This window comes from Cynocephalus volans, chromosome 1, assembly GCF_027409185.1.
Source record: "Cynocephalus volans isolate mCynVol1 chromosome 1, mCynVol1.pri, whole genome shotgun sequence".
Taxonomy (NCBI): Eukaryota; Metazoa; Chordata; class Mammalia; order Dermoptera; family Cynocephalidae; genus Cynocephalus; species Cynocephalus volans.
The window spans coordinates 228,837,903-228,857,406 of NC_084460.1; the positions used below are offsets into that span (position 1 = coordinate 228,837,903).

The 19,504-nt window shown below is 42.8% G+C and overlaps 1 protein-coding gene across 15 annotated transcripts in view; it reads right to left on the minus strand.

Annotated features, from left to right (window-relative positions):
- Window positions 1–17,241: 17,241 nt before the first annotated feature.
- The window catches only part of ITGB6 (integrin subunit beta 6), a 126,012-nt gene continuing 123,749 nt past the window's right edge, over window positions 17,242–19,504 (minus strand). For all 15 annotated transcript variants that reach the window (XM_063090194.1, XM_063090162.1, XM_063090155.1 and 12 more), the window contains one exon: window positions 17,242–19,175. In XM_063090194.1, coding sequence (XP_062946264.1) covers window positions 19,077–19,175 — 99 coding nt within the window. In that variant the 3' untranslated portion in view covers window positions 17,242–19,076. The remainder of the gene's footprint in view (window positions 19,176–19,504) is intronic.

Consider the following 19,504-nt stretch of genomic DNA (forward strand, 5'->3'; position numbering starts at 1 on the left):
AGATTTATCCCAAAGAAGTTAAGTACATCTCCCTCCAGAGAGCACTGACTGAAAGGCACTCTGGACCCAGAATCCTAGGGAATTCACATGTGAGATACAGACTCAAAAATGAATTGTAAAGTGTGTCTAGAAAGTAGAAACCTGGGAGAAAACCAAACAAACTCATTCTCCCAATTGTCACCCAAAGATACTGTCAACATTTTGAGCTCACTGTGAAGTGTAGGCTTTTCACGTTGTCAATGTCTAAGTGAAGGGAGTAAGGGAGCCAGAAACCTCTCGGTCCTGGGTCCCCTAGTCCCAAGTACCCTCCCAAATGGAAATTTGTGCCATGACCAGAGTAGCCAGAAAGGGGGTAAAAACACTTAGGGGATTGGGTCATCAGATCAAAGACCGGGCTCCAGGCAGTGATGACAGTTCCTGGGGGATTGTGACACTTCCCAGGGGAATTTGGACAGTTTGGAATGGGATTGTGAGGTGACTACATTCCACTCCTTCCTACTAATGCCAGAGTCACTGCACCACTGTGTGGAAGGGGAGCACAGAGCAGGACCAAGGTCCTTGGAGACAGGAACCCAGGGGACCCAGGGAGCCCAGGAAGGTCTGGTTTGGGGTGGCAGGATGCCAGGGCCGAGCCCAGGTGGGGAGCCCTGGAAGTAACCTTACTGGCCAAAGTCACCTGGGGACAGCTGTTAAGGGCAGGGGCTGGGCTTCTGAGGGGACAGGGATGGCTGAGAAGACTTTGGTTGGTGGAGTCAAGAGGTGCAGAGGGGAAAGCCCCACATGCCTTAGAAGTGACACAGAGCCCCTGTCCTGCCATAGGAGGGGCCTCGGGCTGGGTCTGGGGCCGCAACCCAGCCTGTTATACCTTCCTCTTGGCCACAGCCAATTTTCTCTGTCTCTTTTCCTCCTACATCTCTGGGCAGAGAAAAGGAAAGGTGTGCCGCGCATCACCACCATCCAAGCACTGGGGAATAGTTCCCTTCAGAAAAGGGTGCAAATGTTCAACTGAGCCAGAGCCAGTGGGAGGGGGCAGTTCTAGGCAACAGTGAAGTAGGCGTGGCCTCAATGCTCACAGCCCATTGGTGGATGAGAAAGATGAAACTAATGGGGGCGTGTCCAAGACATGGGGAAGGGTGGAGTCACAATGAAAGCTAGCCTCACTGTCCACGCCCAGCCCAGGGAGGGGCCCCCCTTGGGGAAATGGGCTGGGCTCTCGCTTGGTGCCCGTGCAGCTTCTGAGTGAGTCTTCATGACAGTCATCACAGAATTCGAGGCACCAGGCAGAGCAGAGAGGCCACTTTCCAGCCCCCGCCCTGGACCCTCCTGTACCAGTTCAACACCTGACCCAGGGGCCTTAGACCCCAGGGCTCAGGAGGTGGGTGAGGAATGGACAGCAGGGGAAAGCGTAGCACTTCACAATCCCTTTCCAGACTCCCCACAGCTCTGCCCTGGACTTTCTCATCCCAGAAACCACCTCCAAAGACCCCCATCCAGTCCTCCAGATACTTCCCCACTCAGCCCCTTCCTGGAGGGTCCCTTCACTGATCCTAGGAGCTTAGCTGTCCCCTCCCAGCTGGGTCCCATCACTCCTGCTTGCCTGCCAGCTGCTCCTCCTCTCACCCCACAGCACCCCCTTCCTCCCAGCACGGGCTCTGGGTCCCATCAGACCCAGATGCTTTCCCCTTAGATGCCTCTCCAGGACTGAACCAGGACTTAGTCAAAGCTGCCCTGGGGCCTTCTGATCTCCTGTGAGTATGCTGGTGCCCCCTCCCCTGTGGAAGTCACTGCTAACCCCAGCCCTTTTCTCCATCCCAACAGCAGCCGACACCCCCACCCCAGCCCTCTTCAGGGGCTTTTCCCAGCAGACCTATTTTGATGAGAACCTCCAGGTCATTTCTCAATCCCTCTCCTCCCTTTCCTCCTGCCCTACAACCTTCAAAGAAGAAGTGGTGTCCTGGCTTGTCCGAGGTCAACTCTTCCCCTACCCGTTGTCCCCTCCCTCCCCCAGCCTCCTCAGATGCTTTACCCCTCTCCAGCATCAGCCATCTCTCCTGCTCACTGGCGTCTCCTCTGTCCCAGCCCTGCCTCTAAATGTACCCCCAGCTCCTCATTCAGGAGAACGCTTGGCATTCACACTGTGCACTCCTTTAGCTGCTAATAGTGTTTCCTCTTCTCTGGCAAGCTGCCCGAGAAAACCTCTCATCCCTATGGTGGGATTGCCACCAGCAGCAGCAACCGTCTCCAGTGAGGTGGTGAAAGACGTGTATTCATTTGTTCATTGACTAAGCACCTGCTCAGAGCCAGGCACTCAGGATGCAGGCGTGTGCCAGAAAGCCCCTGCCCTCCAGGAGCCCCAGGCGGAAGGAGATGAACAGGCAAAAAAAATTCCAGGACAGTATGAGCACGGTTCTATGAGGGGGAGAGGGGAAACCAGACTTGGGGGTACCAGGAGGATTCCCCAGAGGTGGTAAGGTCACAGGCCAGGTGATGGATAAGCTGCAGTGAGCCCAGATGATGCGGGCGGGAAGCCGCAAGTTTGCCAAAGGACCTGGTGGATCAGGCTTCTCTCTGAGAATGCATCGGGATTGCTTTTTCTCTGAGAAATTCAGCACCCGCCGTCCTTGACCCTCTTGTGGCATCTGACTGTACAGATCAGGCCTTTCTCGTTCATACTCATTCATTCCTTCCCTTTTTAAACACAGGCTTTATCGAGCACTTGATTTCTCCTGGTCATCTTGCTGAATCCTTCCAACAACCTTTGAGGCAGACACGTTATCATCTGCAGTTTACAGGTGAGGCCTCTGTGTTCCAGAGAGATTAAGAGTCTCACAGCCAGGAAGTGCCAGAGCTGGGGGGTTTGAACTGAAGCAGCCCCAGTGCAGAGCCTGAGCTCTTCCCTGCGGCCCTGCTTTCTCGTCTCTGCCTCCTCTCACCTTCCTCCACCTCCTCTCACCGCACCCCTCTTCTCCCCTTCCCTTCTCTCCCCCTTCTCCTCTCCTCTCCCCTCCTCTCCTTTCTTCCCCTCTCCCCTCCTCTCCTCTCCCCTCCTCTCTTTTCTTCCCCTCTCCCCTCCTCTCCTCTCCTCTCCTCTCCCCTCCTCTCCTCTCCCCTCCTCTCTTTTCTTCCCCTCTCCCCTCCTCTCCTCTCCCCTCCTCTCCTTTCTTCCCCTCTCTCCTCCTCACCTCTCCTCTCCTCTCCCCTCCTCTTCTCTCTTCTCTCCCCTCCTCTCTGCCTCAGCTGTGGCCCAGTATCCTGGTCTTCATCTTTGGGCCTCTTTGTGGGTGTCTCATCCCAATCTCCTGCCTCTGGCCTTCTCTGTCTGCTTAGCTAGCTCCTCTGCCTCCTGCTGCTCCTTATGTAAATGTAGGTGTTTCTGGCAGGTTCTGCTCAACTCTCTCCACTCTTCTCTTTCTATACACCCCTCAAAGTTCTCACTCCCCTTATAACACGAAGGTCCCCCCCAAAAGCTCTAACTCCCATGCCTTCAACTCCCTCCAGTGCCCACAACCCTCCCCTCTCTTTCCAGCCCGACCTCTCTCTGGACACTCAGAGCTGCCTGCAGAATGTCTTTCCCTTCCCACTTGCCAAGTCTGAAACCACACTCGGCATCCTAAACAGGACTACAAACCAACTCCTCACATCTGCCACTGGTACCCCAGGCTCTGGAAGTGGGCTCTGCCTCCCCTCCTTTCTAATAGCACCATGAGGGTTTGCTTTTGTCTTTTTCCCACCACCATCCCCCACTCATTCTCCCCTACACATGTACCCTCTTCTGCATTAGAGCACTTGGATACACGTACTGTCCCCTCTGTCTGCAATGCCTTCCCCCAACTTTCTGCCAAGATAACACCTACTCATCCTTTAAAGCTCAGCCTGCTCAGAGAGGCCTTACCCCTCTCCTGGCTCAGTCCCATTGCTCCATTAGACACCCCCTTAGCACACTGTCCCTCACCTTCAAAGCACTTTTCAGACTTATGATTACTGGATTAGTTATCATTCACCCATTCATTTGGCAAATATTTCTTTAGTGCCTACAATGTGTCAGGTACCATTGTAGACAATGCAATCTGCAGCAAACAAAGAGTCCCTGCCTCCATAGAGTTTACCCTCCAGTGGTGGAGGACAGAGAATGAAAATAATAATAATAATAAAATGTGTAACATGTCAGGTGGTGAGAAATGAGATAATACATCAGGACAGAGGGATGGAGGCATTACTGTGTTAGACAGGGTGGTCAGGGAAGGCTCTTCTGATGAAGTGACATGAGCAGAGCTTTAAATGGAGATATCTGGAGGAAGAACATAACTGTGGGGTGTTTTCTCTTTGGGGCCAGCTGGATGTCTTGGCTGTTTTTGGCCCCCTGGAGCCTTTGCCAGGGCCTGGCAGATGGCGCTTGCTCACTATTAGTTGAGGGTCTGGTTACAAGCCACTGACCTAAGAACAGGAACCACGTCTGCCTCGGTCTCTTCTTGTATTGAGTGTAGGCACCTCATCCAACATGCATGTCCTGAAGATGAGCTGTGCACCAAGCACTGGTCTTTGCAGCTTTTAGAGGCAGGAAGTGTGAAGACAAACTGCAGCCCCTCAGAAGGGTTCTGCTATCTGCTGAGATTATAAAACCAGGGACATCACAGACCTGAGAGGAGAATGCAGGAAGGAAACCTGTAATGGACTCTCTGGGGTCAGGTTGGGGGCCAGGGTGGGCCCATTAGGACTGGGTTTGGCTGGGAGTGAAAGAAAACCCCAAATAACAGCGGCTTAAACAGTCAGGGACCCAGGTCTCCATCTTGTTCCACCACCTCCTTGGTGTGTGGCTTCTACCTCATTGTCCAAGAGAGCTGTTCAGTTCCAGTGTCACATCCACATTCCTGCCAGCAGAAAGGAGGAAGGCCAGTGACAAGCATGCAGTGTCCCTGGAAGGACAGTTCCCACACGTTCATACGCCATTTCTGCCTAAGTTCCACTTGCCAGAACTTACTCAGAGGGCCACACCTAGTTCCAAGGGAAGCTGGGAAATATCATCTTATTCTGTGGGGTGGGGGGGGGCCTATGACCAAGCAGAAGCAGGGAGTGCCAACTGGGGGACAACATGTAGGCTCTGAATTGTAGCTAACTGGTCAGTCCAGCAGATGCCTTTTTCTGCCACTCAGCAGCCATCTCTCAAGTCTGGCCAAGCTGATGGGACCAGAGAGGAGTCTCTGCACCTCAACATTCAGAAGTGAAGGAGGAGAGGGAAATGCTGGACAGGGAGATCTCCCGATTCATATCTGAGTAAGTTCCCTTGGGTTCGTCGGCATGGTTAACATTTACCTAGTGCCCAGTGACTGAAACCCAGTCGCACTAGCTTTGCATCAAGACAGGACTGTGCTGTTGGATTCAGGGTGCCTCAGCAGTCTCTTGGGTACGGAGGGGGTCAGCCTGGGGAGGGCCTAGAACTAGGAACTGGAAAGCTGTTGGGAATGGAGACTGTCACTGTACCAGTCTCTCTCTGGAGCCATTCTCTCTACCTCTGCTTTCATCTGCACACAGACTCCATTCTCTCTCTGCAGATAGGCCTGGGCTCTGAGTAGAGAAGGGCAGGAGGTAATGCTTGGGATGTGAAAAGGAAGGGAAACTATCAATAAACCATCAGCTGGAGGAGGGAGACTGGCTTCAGAATAAAATTTCTAATTAGTTGTGTTGCAATTAAAAGGGAGGACATGGTATAGGAGACCATAGCAAACATGCGGGGCTATTGTGGGAGAATATTGCTACCTGGCTATGGGAACCCCACTCTGGGAACCAAAGCTACAGGAGAGACTTCCTGGGCATTACATTCTCCAGTCATCATCTTGGGGGCTGTATAAATTTTCTAGAACTTAAGGGGAAGGGTTGGGGAGTGAGCTATTATTTATTTAACTTCTATTAATTTTTTTTTGGCAGCTGGCTGGTATGGGGATCCAAACCCTTGACCTTGGTGTTACTATTAATCATTTTCCAGTAATTTAGTAGTCTATTCCATTTCATATTCAGAAAAGTGTATAAGACAGTTTTTGTAATCACCAGTGCTCCTTTTAAATAAAAATAATAAAATATAGGGGCTGGCATCTTTTGATGGATGTGTTCACATCTGGAAAGAGTAGGTAAGGGGAGAAAGAGGAGAAGACAGAGAACATGTTGAAACCGGTAGGTGAAAAATCCTTCTTCCATTATTTCTTAGCTGTGTTACCTGGGTCAAATTACATAATCTTGCATAATCTTGAAATCTTCAAATAACATAATCTTGAGTTTCCTCCCCTATATGCGGGACAATAAAAACCTGCCTTCCAGGGTTATTGTAAGATGAGAGATAATGTGATCCAGGCGCCAGGTGCAAGCAAGCCCCACAGAAGTATAGCCACAGCCATTCTGAGGGAGGGATACTGGTCTTAAATGACCGGGAACAAAAAGCCTGCTGTGTGCTCATGCTTGTCTTATCTCACTTGCTGGGAAGGTTGTAGACTTTGTCAAGTTTTATTTCTAAGCAATTAAAAATGCTAAAGATCAGCGTGGAGGAGATAATGGTGATTAGATTTGAGATAGTCATGAGGCTATGAAAAGAACTTGTAGACAAAGGTCTTCAAGTATTTTTCTTAAAGTGGTTAAATGTTAAAGTTCAGTGTAGCTTCTGAGAAGAAGATCTGCAAAGCTAAGTGAATATTACATGAAGAGATTGGCAAACCTGTTTTATATTGCTACTTCTCCTAGGAATCATCCAAAGCATGCTACATAGCTTTTCCATAGCTTAACTTTTTTTTAGGGTAAAACAGAAAGCACAGTGTGGTCAAATGTGTGGATTTTATCTGAATGGTTAAGAAACCAGAAATCCATGAATATAAATTTTTTCCTGTATTATGTTTATCAGTCAATATACAGCTTTATTTCTGCATAATGGCTTTATTTGCAATTAATACTAGAAAAAAGCAATTTCTTAACATAGGGCCAGAAACCTCAGCTTTGTTACTAGATGTTGCTTTGTGTTGCTTCACCCTCCACAGATTTGTCACCCCACTTCCCCTGGGTGATGGAGATGCAAAGGATTACTCAAAGACCATCTCTACTGAACAGTGAGAAGCCCTGAAGTGGTTAACTTCCCTGGGACCCTCCAGCAAGAGGCAACCCTTCCTCGGGAAATTAATCCCAAATTGGGGTTCCCTTCCTGCATTTATTTTCCAGACCAGGAAGTTACAGGAAGAGACATAGGTGGGGTTATAGTTTAACAATATAGGCTGCTAACTTTCAGTGAAACGAGCGAGATGACATTCCAGTAAAGCTATCAACAAAAGCTTGATCTTATCAAACATTCCTTCTCCCTCTAGCAGTTTTCCAACAACTTAGATATCAATCAGTAACTAATCTGTCTTTGAGCTAGCAACCTTGCTATGCCACAATTCTTATCTTGCAGCAGAGACTCAATAGCCTGGGGAAAATTTCCTGTCCTTGCAAGGTCAATATTTGAAACTGCAAGGCTTTGGAAAACCAGGCCCTGTGAAGTACATATGCTTTATAGTATATTCCACAACTAGATGTGGGAAAGGGGGAGGTGGAGGGAGGTTAGTGAGAAGTTGGTTAATGTACACAAAGAATGATTACATTCTGTAATGATGAATATGCTAATTATCCTGATTTGATCATCGTATATCATAGACAGGTATTGATATTCAACTCTGTACCCCACAAATATGTATAACCAATTACGTTTCAATTAAAAACAAAAATAAAAAACCTTGGCTTTTGAAACCAGGATTGATGAATTAAAAATTTTTTTAGTATATTACTAGTGAATCCAGTGAACTATAAAATTATATAAGCTCTTTGTTATACCTTTATTGAGACATAAATGATGAATAATAAACTACACATTTGAAGTATATAATTTGAGAATTTTGGGCATACTTATACATCTGTGAAACCATTACTGTAATCAAGATAATGAACATACCTAAGATTCCTGCAAGTTTCCCATGTCCCTTGGTAAGCCTTCCCTTGTACCTTTTCCACCCCAGCCCTCAGCCAGTTATTGAGCTGCTTTCTGCTGCTTTAGATTAGTTTGCAATTTCCAGAATTTTACATAAGTGAAATCATACAGTAAAGACTCTTTTTTGTCTGGCTTCTTTCACTCAGTATATTTTGAGATACAACCATGTCACATGCATCTATAGTTCATTCTTTTTTATTGCTGAGTTGTATTTCATTGTATAGATATACCATAATTTGTTTATCCATTCATTGTTGATGAATATTTGGGTTGTTTATAGTTTTGAGCTATTACAAATAAAGCTTCTATGAACATTCATGTACAAATCCTTGTATGGATGTACCATTTTATTTTTCTTGGGTAAATACCTAGGAGTGGAATGACTGAATCATACAGAGTTACACATTTAACTTTTTAAGAAACTGCCAAATCATTTTCCAAGGTGTGCCATTTTACATTCCCACCAGTAGTGTGTGAGAATTCCAGTTTCTCCACATCCTTGCTGTTATGGGTTGAATTGTGTCCTCCCAAAAGATGTTGAAGCCCTAAGCCCCAGCTCCTGTGAATGTGACCTTGTTTAGAAATAGGGTGTTTGCAGATGATTAAGTTAAAATGAAGTCATTAGGATGGGCCATAATCCTGGTGTCCTTATAAAAAGGGGAAATTTGGTCACAGAGACACGTACACATGGGGAGAACACCATTTGATGATGGAGGTAGACATTGGAGTGACACATCTACAAACCAAGGAAATGCCAAAGACTGCCAGCAGACCACCAGAAGCTAGGAGAATAACATAAAGCAGGTTCTCCCTTAGAGCTCTCGGAAGCAACTCAGCCTATCAACACCTTGATCCCAATCTTCTAACCTCCAGAACTGTCAGACAATGTATTTCTGTTTTTTAGGCCACCAAGTCTGTGGTACTTGGTTAGGAGAATTCTAGGAAACTAATACAGTTACCAATACTTGCTATGGTCAGTCTTTTAGAAATTAACCATTCTAATAGGAGTGTAGTAGTATTTCATTGTGGTTTATTTATTTATTTATTTATTTTTTATTTTAACTTCTCAATATACATTGTTGTTGATTTTTATGACCCTTCACCCGTTCCTCTTCCCTCTTTAATGGTGGTTTAAATTTGCATTTCTCTAATGACTAATGACTTTGAAAATTGTTTCATGTGCCTATTTGATACCCATGTATCTTCTTTGGTAAAGTATCTGTTCAAATCTTTAGTCCTTCCCACCCCCCACCATCCCAATTGGGTTGTTTTCTTCTTATTGAGTTTTGAGAGTTCTTCATATATTCTGGGTACAAGTTCTTAATCAGCTATATACTTTGTAAATATTTTCTCCCAGTCTGTGGCTTATATTTTCTTTCTCTTAATATTGTCTTTTGAAGAGCAGAAGTTTTAGATTTTGGTGAAGTCTTCTTTATCAATTTATTCTTTTATGGGTTATGCTTTTGAATCTAAGGAATCTTTGTCTAACCCAAGGTCACAGAAATGTTCTCCTATGTTTTCTTCTAAATGCTTTATGTTTTAGACTTTACTTTTAAGTCTATGGTCTATTTGGAGTTCACATTTGGATATGCTCTGAGGTTCATTTTGTCACATATGAATATCCAATTGTTTCAACACACTTATTGAATAGACTATCCTGTCTCTACTGATTTGCCTTTGCACCTTGATCAAAAGTAAGTTGTTTATGTGTGCCTATTTCTGCACTCTCTCTTCTGTTCCACTAAATTATTTGTTTATCTTTACATCAGTACCACATTATTTTGATTATGGTAGTGCTATCCTAAGTCTTGAAATCAGGTAATGTTAACTACAGCAATGTTTTGTAGTTTTTAATGTACAGACTTCACATCTTTTGTTGTATTTATTCCTAAGTATTTCATATTTTTGATGCTATTGTAAATAACATTGTTTTTTAAAAATTTTAATTTCTAATTGTTTGTGGCTAGTATATAGAAAGAAAATAGATTTTTATATATTGGTCTTGTGTCCTACAATCTTGCTAAACCCACTTATTAGTTCTAGTAATTTTTTGTAGATTCTATCAGGTTTTCGGCATAGGTGATCATGTCATCTGAGAACAAAGACAGTTTTACTTCTTTTTAAATTTTATTTCTTGCCTGATTGTATTAGAATCTAGTACTTCCAGCGGTAGAAGTGTATACTGACTAGAAGTGGTAGGAGTGGATATCCTCGGCTTGTTCACGATCTTAGAGGAAAAGCATTTAGTCTTTCACTATGAAGTTAACTGTAGGGTCTTGGCAGATGTCTTTTCTTGGCTTGAGGAGGTTCCCTTCTATTCCTAGTTTGATGAGAGGTTTTACGAGGAATAGGTGTTAGATTTGTCAAATACTGCTTCTGCATCTATGAGATGATTATATGATTTTTCTTTTTGGTTTGTTAATATGGTGAATAACTTTATTGATTTTTATATGTGAAATAAACCCTGCATTCCTGGAATAAACTAGTCTGGGTCCTACCTTTGCCTTTCCTTTTCTGAGCTCCATAAAGATCATTTGCCTTCCCTTAACATTGTCTTTCCTCAGACCTCACAGTAGAAAATGCCATCAATTGTCTTGAGGCTTTTTTTTTAAAATTCACATCCCAGCCCAATTCTAGTAACCTTAATTCTGTTTTGGGGTTTTCAGATCTCCCCGATCACTTATTTAAATGTGGTCTCTTGAGTTATTTCTATAAAGGGTTAACGACTTCCATTTATGTTACCTTTTCACTCTCCAAGTAATTTTGCTTTCAGAATAATTTAATTTGCAAAGCTGGGGCAGCACACTTCCACTGCATGGGTTGGATAAAGGTATGCTGTGCTTAAACCAAATAATGCAGGTGGCATGGCAGTACTTTCTAAACCATCCCACTCCTTTAGTGTGACAAAATACTCTGCCTTTTGGAATTTTCTCTGGTCCTTTGCCTCTAATTGTATTCCTTGAGGGGGGTGTGTGACTCACCTGTTTGAGCTATAGAAAACCTGTGCCTCTCTTTTTACTAAATCTTTCTATGTTTTGACTTGTGCATCTACTCAGGTAAATTCCTGTTTGTTAGTAAGAGCAATTATTTTTTAAAAAGGCTAAACCCAAATCTGAACTGGTCTTGGCTTGTTCACTTGAATTTGTTTAAAAACAGAATCTGAAATCTGTCACTTAATGTTAGTTATTGTAAATAGTCATGTCTTTGTTACTCCCATCAGCGTTCTTGTTTTTGCCTGCAGGTCCTCATGACCTACGTTCCCCTCCACTCCTTCTCCCTAATTTTCCCAGCGCTGTCCTATTTCTCAGAAAAGCCTGCGATTTGTTTTGTGGGCTGGTCCCCTGGGAGGACTGGATAGGGAAAGACTAAGTAAGACACATTATGGCGAAATTACTCTTAGAGTTGAGCAATGACCTCTAAGGGTCTACACACGTTAATTTGAGAAATGTTACTTGAAATTGTTTTTCCTTTGTCTTCTCTCATATCAAACATGTCTGTCCTTTGAGTCCCAAACCTTTCCAAGTGTCATACCCAATGGGTATGAAAAAGTCGTTTTTAGGATTCAGACCTGAATTTTGTGGACTACATCCTTTGCCATGGTACATAGAAGACTCAAGGGTTCCCTCTGAGGTTCATGCTCATCTCTAGTACTGGGAATCCTAGGGACACCTCACATGCTCCCAAGGCACCTTGTCGTGCTCCTTAGGCAGCTGCTTCCATGGCGGGCTCCACAGCGCCATGCCCAGGCCCAGAAGGCTGCTGCACATTACCACTGCTCGTGCAGTCACCCATCGTGTTCTCTGCTACTGCCTGTCTCTGGGCCCTGCTCCACCTGCCGCACAGGCAGGTACCGGCTCCACAGGGGCCACTCACCTCACTCCACAGCACAGTGCTCTGCCTTATAAACCAACAGAGCCCATCCTTCTGCCATTTGGAAGCTCTTCTGTGCTCTGCTTGTCTCAAAGGGGCCCCAAGAAAGCAACTTGTGCCCCAACAGTTTAGTAGGTCAGACTTCAGTTTGTATGTCATTCTTTTAAGGCTGTTTTAAGAAGCTGTCCCCACATTTACCCAGACCAACATTCTCCTTTTACAATTTGACTCTTGTTCTGAGTTATCTAATTCATGGTATGAGAGGCCTTTCTATGTTGTTTTTCATGCATTTCATGGTTCTTCCTTGAAACATGACTTCTGTTGTATCTCCCCCATTCCCCAGTTCTCCAGTCATACCTAGGCCCCAACCTCGGTTACTCTGCTCTTTTTCCAAGAAGGTGATTACTGGAGGCTCTCAGTTAACAAATACAGGCACCATTTATTGAACAAATTACATCAAATGCTTTTATATATTATATTATTTAATTTTTACAGTAACCCTAGGGAATAGGAGGGGATATTTGCAATAATGACGTAACACAGAACCAGGTTGAAGATAGGAGTATCCATCACGGTGCTGTCTTTTCCTGTGAACTTTTCAGTATGTGAAGTTAAGACCTGATTAAATATTCGCAACCTATTACTAATTCTAAGCCTAGGATATCAGATGATGACTTTGTATGTTGAGAAAGTTGCTCAGCAACTACAGCATAAAAATTATAATGTGTGCTTTTCTGTGTCCATCTGGAACTGAAACCATTTTCAGATTTTTGAATGAATCATACAATTTTATTAAAGCATGGGTTGGTTATCTCTTAAAATAAATAGTAGATTTGATTAAATCAAACAATGACTGAACATGATGTGGCTAAGACCAAGAAAGCTTCAGAGAAAAACACTGTATATTTTCTTTTTAGCCTCTATGACAAGTTTATATCTTTTATTAGGCTCAGTATTTTTAATCTTCTTTTATTTATATATTTTCTCTCCAATTACATATTCTTAGTAAAAAAAAAACATTCCAAAATATTACACACTTCTTGAAATCAATGAAATGGAGATGTAATATACTAAAACTAAGAAAAAAATACATTTAATAATCTACTTAATTTAAATTTTCATTACTCCACTGCAATGTTTATAAAACTAATATTATTCTGTAGAGAATACAGTAGAATATAGTCATTTATTATAGAAAGAGATGAATAAACAAGAGACAAAAATGTTTATTTAAAGGGGAAAATAGGAAGCAAAATAAAAAGAGAAAATTATGAAAGAACTGTTAAGTTTATTAGTAGCATTAAAATGTGGTGGTTTTGTTTGTGTTGCTGTAAGACATTTCACAAAGGGGATTACAACTTAAATTCAGGGCATTTTACACAATGTAGCCTCAGAAGATGTCTTAGAAGAAATTAGTAAATGGTAATCACCTTCAATTTTAAAAAGACTAATCCCAGTGTGTGCCTCCAGTACTTGATTTGGGAAAAATAAATGGGAGGAAGTAAAGACAAAGTCTTCAGAATTAGTCACATTGGAGAGTTTTACATGCCACAGTCATGGTCACTTTCTGGCAACATTTGCCGTCATCCACACCCCCATCTTCATCCCTGTCTCCCTCTTCTAATGAATCAGCCAGCGAAGTGGGGCACTCCAAGCTTTGGCCACCACATTGACCCGCGTAACTGAAAGATCAAGTTTCCCATCCTTTGTCCAATCTGGAGCGATTCACATCTGGATGTCTCTAAAGCAGAGAGGGGCAGCACTTAACCACCCCATAGTTCATGACCCAAAGGAATTGATGTCTTGGCCTGAGTCGTGGGATTATCCCACTTCTGCCCACCCTCCCAGCCACAGAAGCCTCATCTAGAACATCACTCAGTTAGTACCAGAGCATCTCAGCCCAACTGACGTATTAAAAGAGCTACTGTGAAGCTGCAAACACTTCAGTTTTCTTGCTTTCCAGCTGTGTTGACTAGTCTGTTGCAGTATAATGAACTTTAACACAAAGCAGACTTTCTATTGATCACCTTTCATTCAACCCTTATTTCTTGTTCTCTCTGAACAAGGATTCCACCCCCCCAACCTCCCCATTTAGACTGCCATAAAATGAGAATAATATGAAATCTTTATGAATCATTGTTGGGAAGATAGAATAATTTAATCAGGCCCCCTCGCCTCGGGCATTCTTTGTGGGCAGGTTGTGTGTGGGTGGAGTTAGTGTGCCTGCACACCTTGGCTGGAGTTTACTGCCTTAGGTGGCCATGCCTTTCCAAACTACAGCTCCCAAGGACCTGTTTGCCGGTTACCTAGCTCATAGACCTGTGTGTGAGGGGTCTGGTGACCCAGCCTGGCATGTGAAAGGTTTGTGACCCAGTCTGTGAATGGGCTTGAGGGGTCTGTGAGCTCCAGACCCAGCCCTAGCTCGACAATTGGCCCAGTCGGCAGGATTAGGGCAGGTAAAAGAGCCCGACAAGTGGCGACGTCGTGCAGCTCTACAATCATCAACATTTAAATGAATGTATTTTTTTAGGTCAACTTTCTCTTGTAATTGTAGAATATTATTGATGGGATTGCTTCTCTAGTACCAGGTCCTCGCAAGGAGATCTGGAAGGAATGGGTGAAGGAGAGAAAGCAAATCGGAGGATAGTGGGTTTCTTTGGGAGGTTTTGGGGTCCAACATGCGCTATTTGGGGGGTTTCACAAGAGTATTTCGGAACACCGGTGTTTTTAGTGTTGAAGGGTCTTAAAGGGGAAACCTGAACCAGATTGAACCTACCACGTAGCCTGTCAGAACTGAAACCCCCTTAGAGCTCAGTAAGCTTGCTCTTGTCTTGAAGCTAGACCCTGCAGGCTGTGGTAGCCAGGGCAACAGCCTCAAAAGCATGTGTACAGTTAAAGTGAACAGCAACCACCTCCCACCCCTTATATCTCATTTTCAATATCGCCATATATAGCTGCTGCCCCAAAGACTTTCCTTTTTTCCTTCCTCTTCCCAAACTTTCCAAATTCTCTCTCAAACCCAGCCAGATAAGCTCTTTCCCTCATTTCATTGGCTCAGTGCTTTACTGTTCACTCAGTTAAGCCTTGCATTCTTTTAAAAAAAATTTTTTTTTAAGTACCCAAATCCTTTACAATAAATAGCAATGTGGAAGTTGTCATGACCAAAAATAATACTGCCCTCTCCCCCCAAAAAAGCCATAAAAGTTTTCTTTCCTAGAGGTAAAGAAGAAAAGGCTGGGAATACTCACATGTTAATATTTTTTGAGGCTGTCACATAACTGTTGATAATCAATCATGTAGTGCAAGAGTGAATAGGGACCAGGCCACCTTATTTGGTAAGTGTCATTTCTAAATATAAACACTGGGATGTTTTCTAGCAGCCTATTCGGTGATTCATTTGAACTGCACTCCTGTGGGTACAATCACTGAACAATGGTACTGGGAATTGCGAAGCTTTTCTTCACAGAACCTTAAAACACTATGTCCACGAAGCTGTATTTTTGTTTTAATGGCTCAGTTAAACATTCCAATTCAATTTTTAAAAAGTATTATTCCTCCCCCTCCCCCAACTAACCATCTTGCTCTTTCTTAAATGCTTCGTAGGGCCTGTGCATTTGCTCCCTCCCTTGCTCCTGCAGGTCTCTGCTCAGAAGTGACAGCGCTGTCTCATGGTGCACCCTCTAGGGGCATGGTGCTGCTTTGTGTCCAGCTGTATGTTCGGTCAATCTTACTCCAGTCTCCCTGAAAAACAAGAACCTGAAGCAACGTTATGTCCTAATGCTTTATTGGGACATTCCATCCCAGGGGAAAAGGGCAGGAAGGCAGGAATGAGGGAAAGGAAATACCAAGTGGTGTATTAGGAAGCTGGCTACTGCTTCCTTGGAAAACACCTCTGGTGGCTCACTTCCAATTCATCTGCTGTTTCCTTCCCATCTCTGTCTCCCATAGATCTATGTTCATTCCTTTGCGTGTTAACTCTTCCACACTTTCCTGTTGTCTTACCTGGTCTGTTCAGCAGCCGGGGGGAAGGAAGCCACTCTAGACTTGGGCACAAGAATTTCTGTGGCTCCCCCACCCACGAGGAGTTAGGTGGAAGCTGGGACTTTACTACTAAGGGGACTGTGAGTTGGTGCTGGGGTGACTCCCAGCACAGCCTGGGAGACAGGTGGGGCCAGGTGGATCTGAATGTGCATAAACTGGGTCTAGTACTCTGATACAAGATATTTACTCATTCATTATGTTCCTCTTCACTTGGAAGCCTACAGATTGCTTGTTTTGTTTATTGTTCACTAACTATATCCATAATCATAAGAACAGTGTCTGGCACATACTAGGCACTCAATAAATATTTGTTGAATGAATTTATTGAGTTCTGACTATGTGTCAGGGATTGTTACAGGTGCTAGAAGAGACAGGCATTGCTACTAAATTACAAATAGAAAAATGACGGAGAAAAGTGACTTTCTCAGTGCTAGTCAAATTGGGAGCAGTTTCTGGATTTGCAGACTTCTGGCCTTTAGTGTACAAGAAACTGTGTGTTTCAGAATGAGTATTCTTGACTTGATTTTGCCTGTCCTTTGGTAAGGAATAGACCTTTCCAAGAAAAAGACTAAGCTGACTCCTTTTGTGAGCATTTGGCCTCTCCATGCCTAATTTTCCTGATTTAGAAAATGAGCATGGCATCAGGGAATCTACCAAATGGATGCCCAGAAAACTAGCACAACCTGACTGTATTAGTTCGCTAGGTCTTCCATAACAAAGTGCCATAGACTGGGCAGCTTAAACAACAGAAATGTATTTTCTCACAATTCTGGAGGCTAGAAGTCTGAGAAGGTGTCAACAGGGTTGGTTTCTTCTGAGGCCTCTCTACCTGGCTTGTACATGGCCATCTTCTCCCTGTGTCTTTGCATGGTCTTTCCTCTGTGCATGTTTTTATCCCAATCTCTTCTTATAAAGACACCAGTCATACTGGATTAGGGCCCAACTGCATGACCTCATCTTAATTACCTCTTTAAAGACCCTATCTCCAATCATACAACCACAATTTAAGACACTGGGGGTTAAGAATTCAATACACAAATTTTGGGGGGACTGAGGGGATACATTTCATCCCATAACACTAACCCTTAAGAACCTGACTTTACAAAATGTGGGGTAAAGTACAGACCTGTTTTGAAACGTCTCACAATATATGTGTTGTAATCACAAAGCGAATTCCAGCCCATGCCCTGCTGCCTCCTGCCTTCTGTGTAGCTGCCTCGTTCTGCTCTTCTCCTGGGCCCCAGTCTGAGTCCAACAAGGTCACACAGGGACCCAGAAATCCAAGAAGAGGGTTTTGTACCAAGTAAATAAAAGGAATGATCACCCATCTAAGGTTCATTGTTTAAATTACCATGTTTATTTATGTCAACACAAAATACAATAAAACAACTTACAAAAACCCACTTTATCTTCATGTAACATCACTCTTCCATGAACAGAAGTACTACTGTTAATGTTTTGGCCTTTTCAAGGTCCCGCCTTGGGTCAAAACAGGATTCAGAGAAAGAGCAGATTCTTCTCTACCTTCCCGAATACACACACAAAGGAAACTTCTATTTTCTAAAATCCCATTCCAGTAATAATACAAAAACACCACAATAAGTCCCACGTAGACAGTGAATGCTAGTGTTGTGTCATCAGTATTGCAGCTTGTATGTTGCTCTAGATTTTCCCCAGGTTTGGGTTGTCAGTCAGGAACACAGTGGGTAGATCATCCTTCAGCTTTCCAACGTGATCATTTGGTAATTCTTTCCAAATAGCTGTATACTCACTAAATATCTGATTTACCTGAGTTATTTAGAGACCACACACACAAAAAAGCAAGTCTTTAAGTGATCAAATGTATACAGATCTATCTGGGAGAACTGAAGAAACGTATAGATTACACTACGACAATTCAATGGACAATCTCGAAGCCTCCACTATATAATGAACTATTCACCTAGTAAAAGGCTTCACTTTACAATTTAATCCAAGGTAATGAGCACAAAAGTACAACACCTCAGCTGTACTCCAGTAGTTTAAATGCTATTTGTTTAGTCTCAGTACATTTTCAAACAAATGATAGTTATTGCTTAACTAACACAATCTTTGTATCATTTTACTGATAAAAGAGGCATTCTCGTGCAGTGGCTGGAGGAGAGAAGATCAGAAAATCTACATTCTGAACCCAGTTCTTCTACTCACTCTCTGAGCCTTAGTTTCCATATGAGGATCAAATGAGATGAAAGTGCTTTGTAAAACAGTAGAAACCATAAGAAATAATATTCTGTAGAGTTTATCTCTTCAATAAACTGATGGATCCTTAATTGTCCACATGTATTTTGCAAGTTAAATCTTAAAATCTTGAAATCTTGAATGTGAAACTGAATGAAATTGATTGAGAAATATGGGAGAAGTAATAATTTGAACACTCAGGGTCAAGAAGGAAACTGAGCATAGAAGATAATTTTTCAGGTAATTTAAAAATAAGCTAAATGATAGCATTGTTATTTTTGTTTTTAACTGGTGACTTCCTAATTTATAAATTACTTCTTCATCTGTAAAACAAATAAAATACTTGTTTGTGTACCTGACTCTGAGGTGCATACAAATTCACAGAAATTATTAATACAATTAATTTTAAATCTTACATTTGGGATATCTTTGGAAGAACTGCATCCTCTCAACTTAAGTAAAATCAGAATCTTAGTTCTCATAGGCTTTTAAAAAAATCCTCCTTCAGGAAAGGGCAGATTTACTGTAAGTTTAGAATTAATTGGCAAGTATGGGTATACAATGTGAGCATATGGCCTTTGTGACTTTGCTGAGACAAAGACTTCAGGTAGCTGTATTCCTGAAACAAATGAGACTCTAATTTCAAACATTTTTCAAATTCAAATCAGGCCCCCATGAATCATTTTGATGATTTTTTGAGGCATTAATGCAACAGAGTTAGTATTCCTCAAATGATCCCCAAAGTCACCTCTCTGCTAAGGACATTCCTCTTCTTAAGTATTTTGAACCTGCCAACATAGTCTCTCACCTTCATACAGAGAATGACTGATCTCCAAATGACCTGTTATTACCTTAAACCAACCTCATTTTGAAGCAACAAAGAAAGAAAAATTAAATAGTGCATTAACATTTCATATCAGTGAAACAGACTTCTTCCATGCATAAAGTAGTTCTATCCATCTGTGGAAATGTCTACCTTTTGCTTTTCCCTGTGTTTATAGGTTACATTTTTAAAAGTACTAGTAGAGCCTCTGTATAGTGGATTGGTTCCCTGAAAAAAAAAAAAAAGGTCAAATGAAAGTATGCACATTTTGTTATTATATTGTTTAATATCTTCAAATAATTTCATTATAGTTCAAATTGGAAGCAAAGAGTCAAACTGAATCTTGGAAGCCACTGGAAAAATTTTGATTAAATTGATACTTCATACTTTTAGCCTTTTAAAATTTATACATCTTCATTTTATTTTCTTAATATGCAGTCCCCTAGGTGTATTCTAAAAATTTTACCCTTTTTGGAAATGCACTAATTCATGGATAGAACACAAGACTTGGGCTGTTTTGTTCACTGCTGTGTTCCCACCTCTGAGAACAGTGCCTA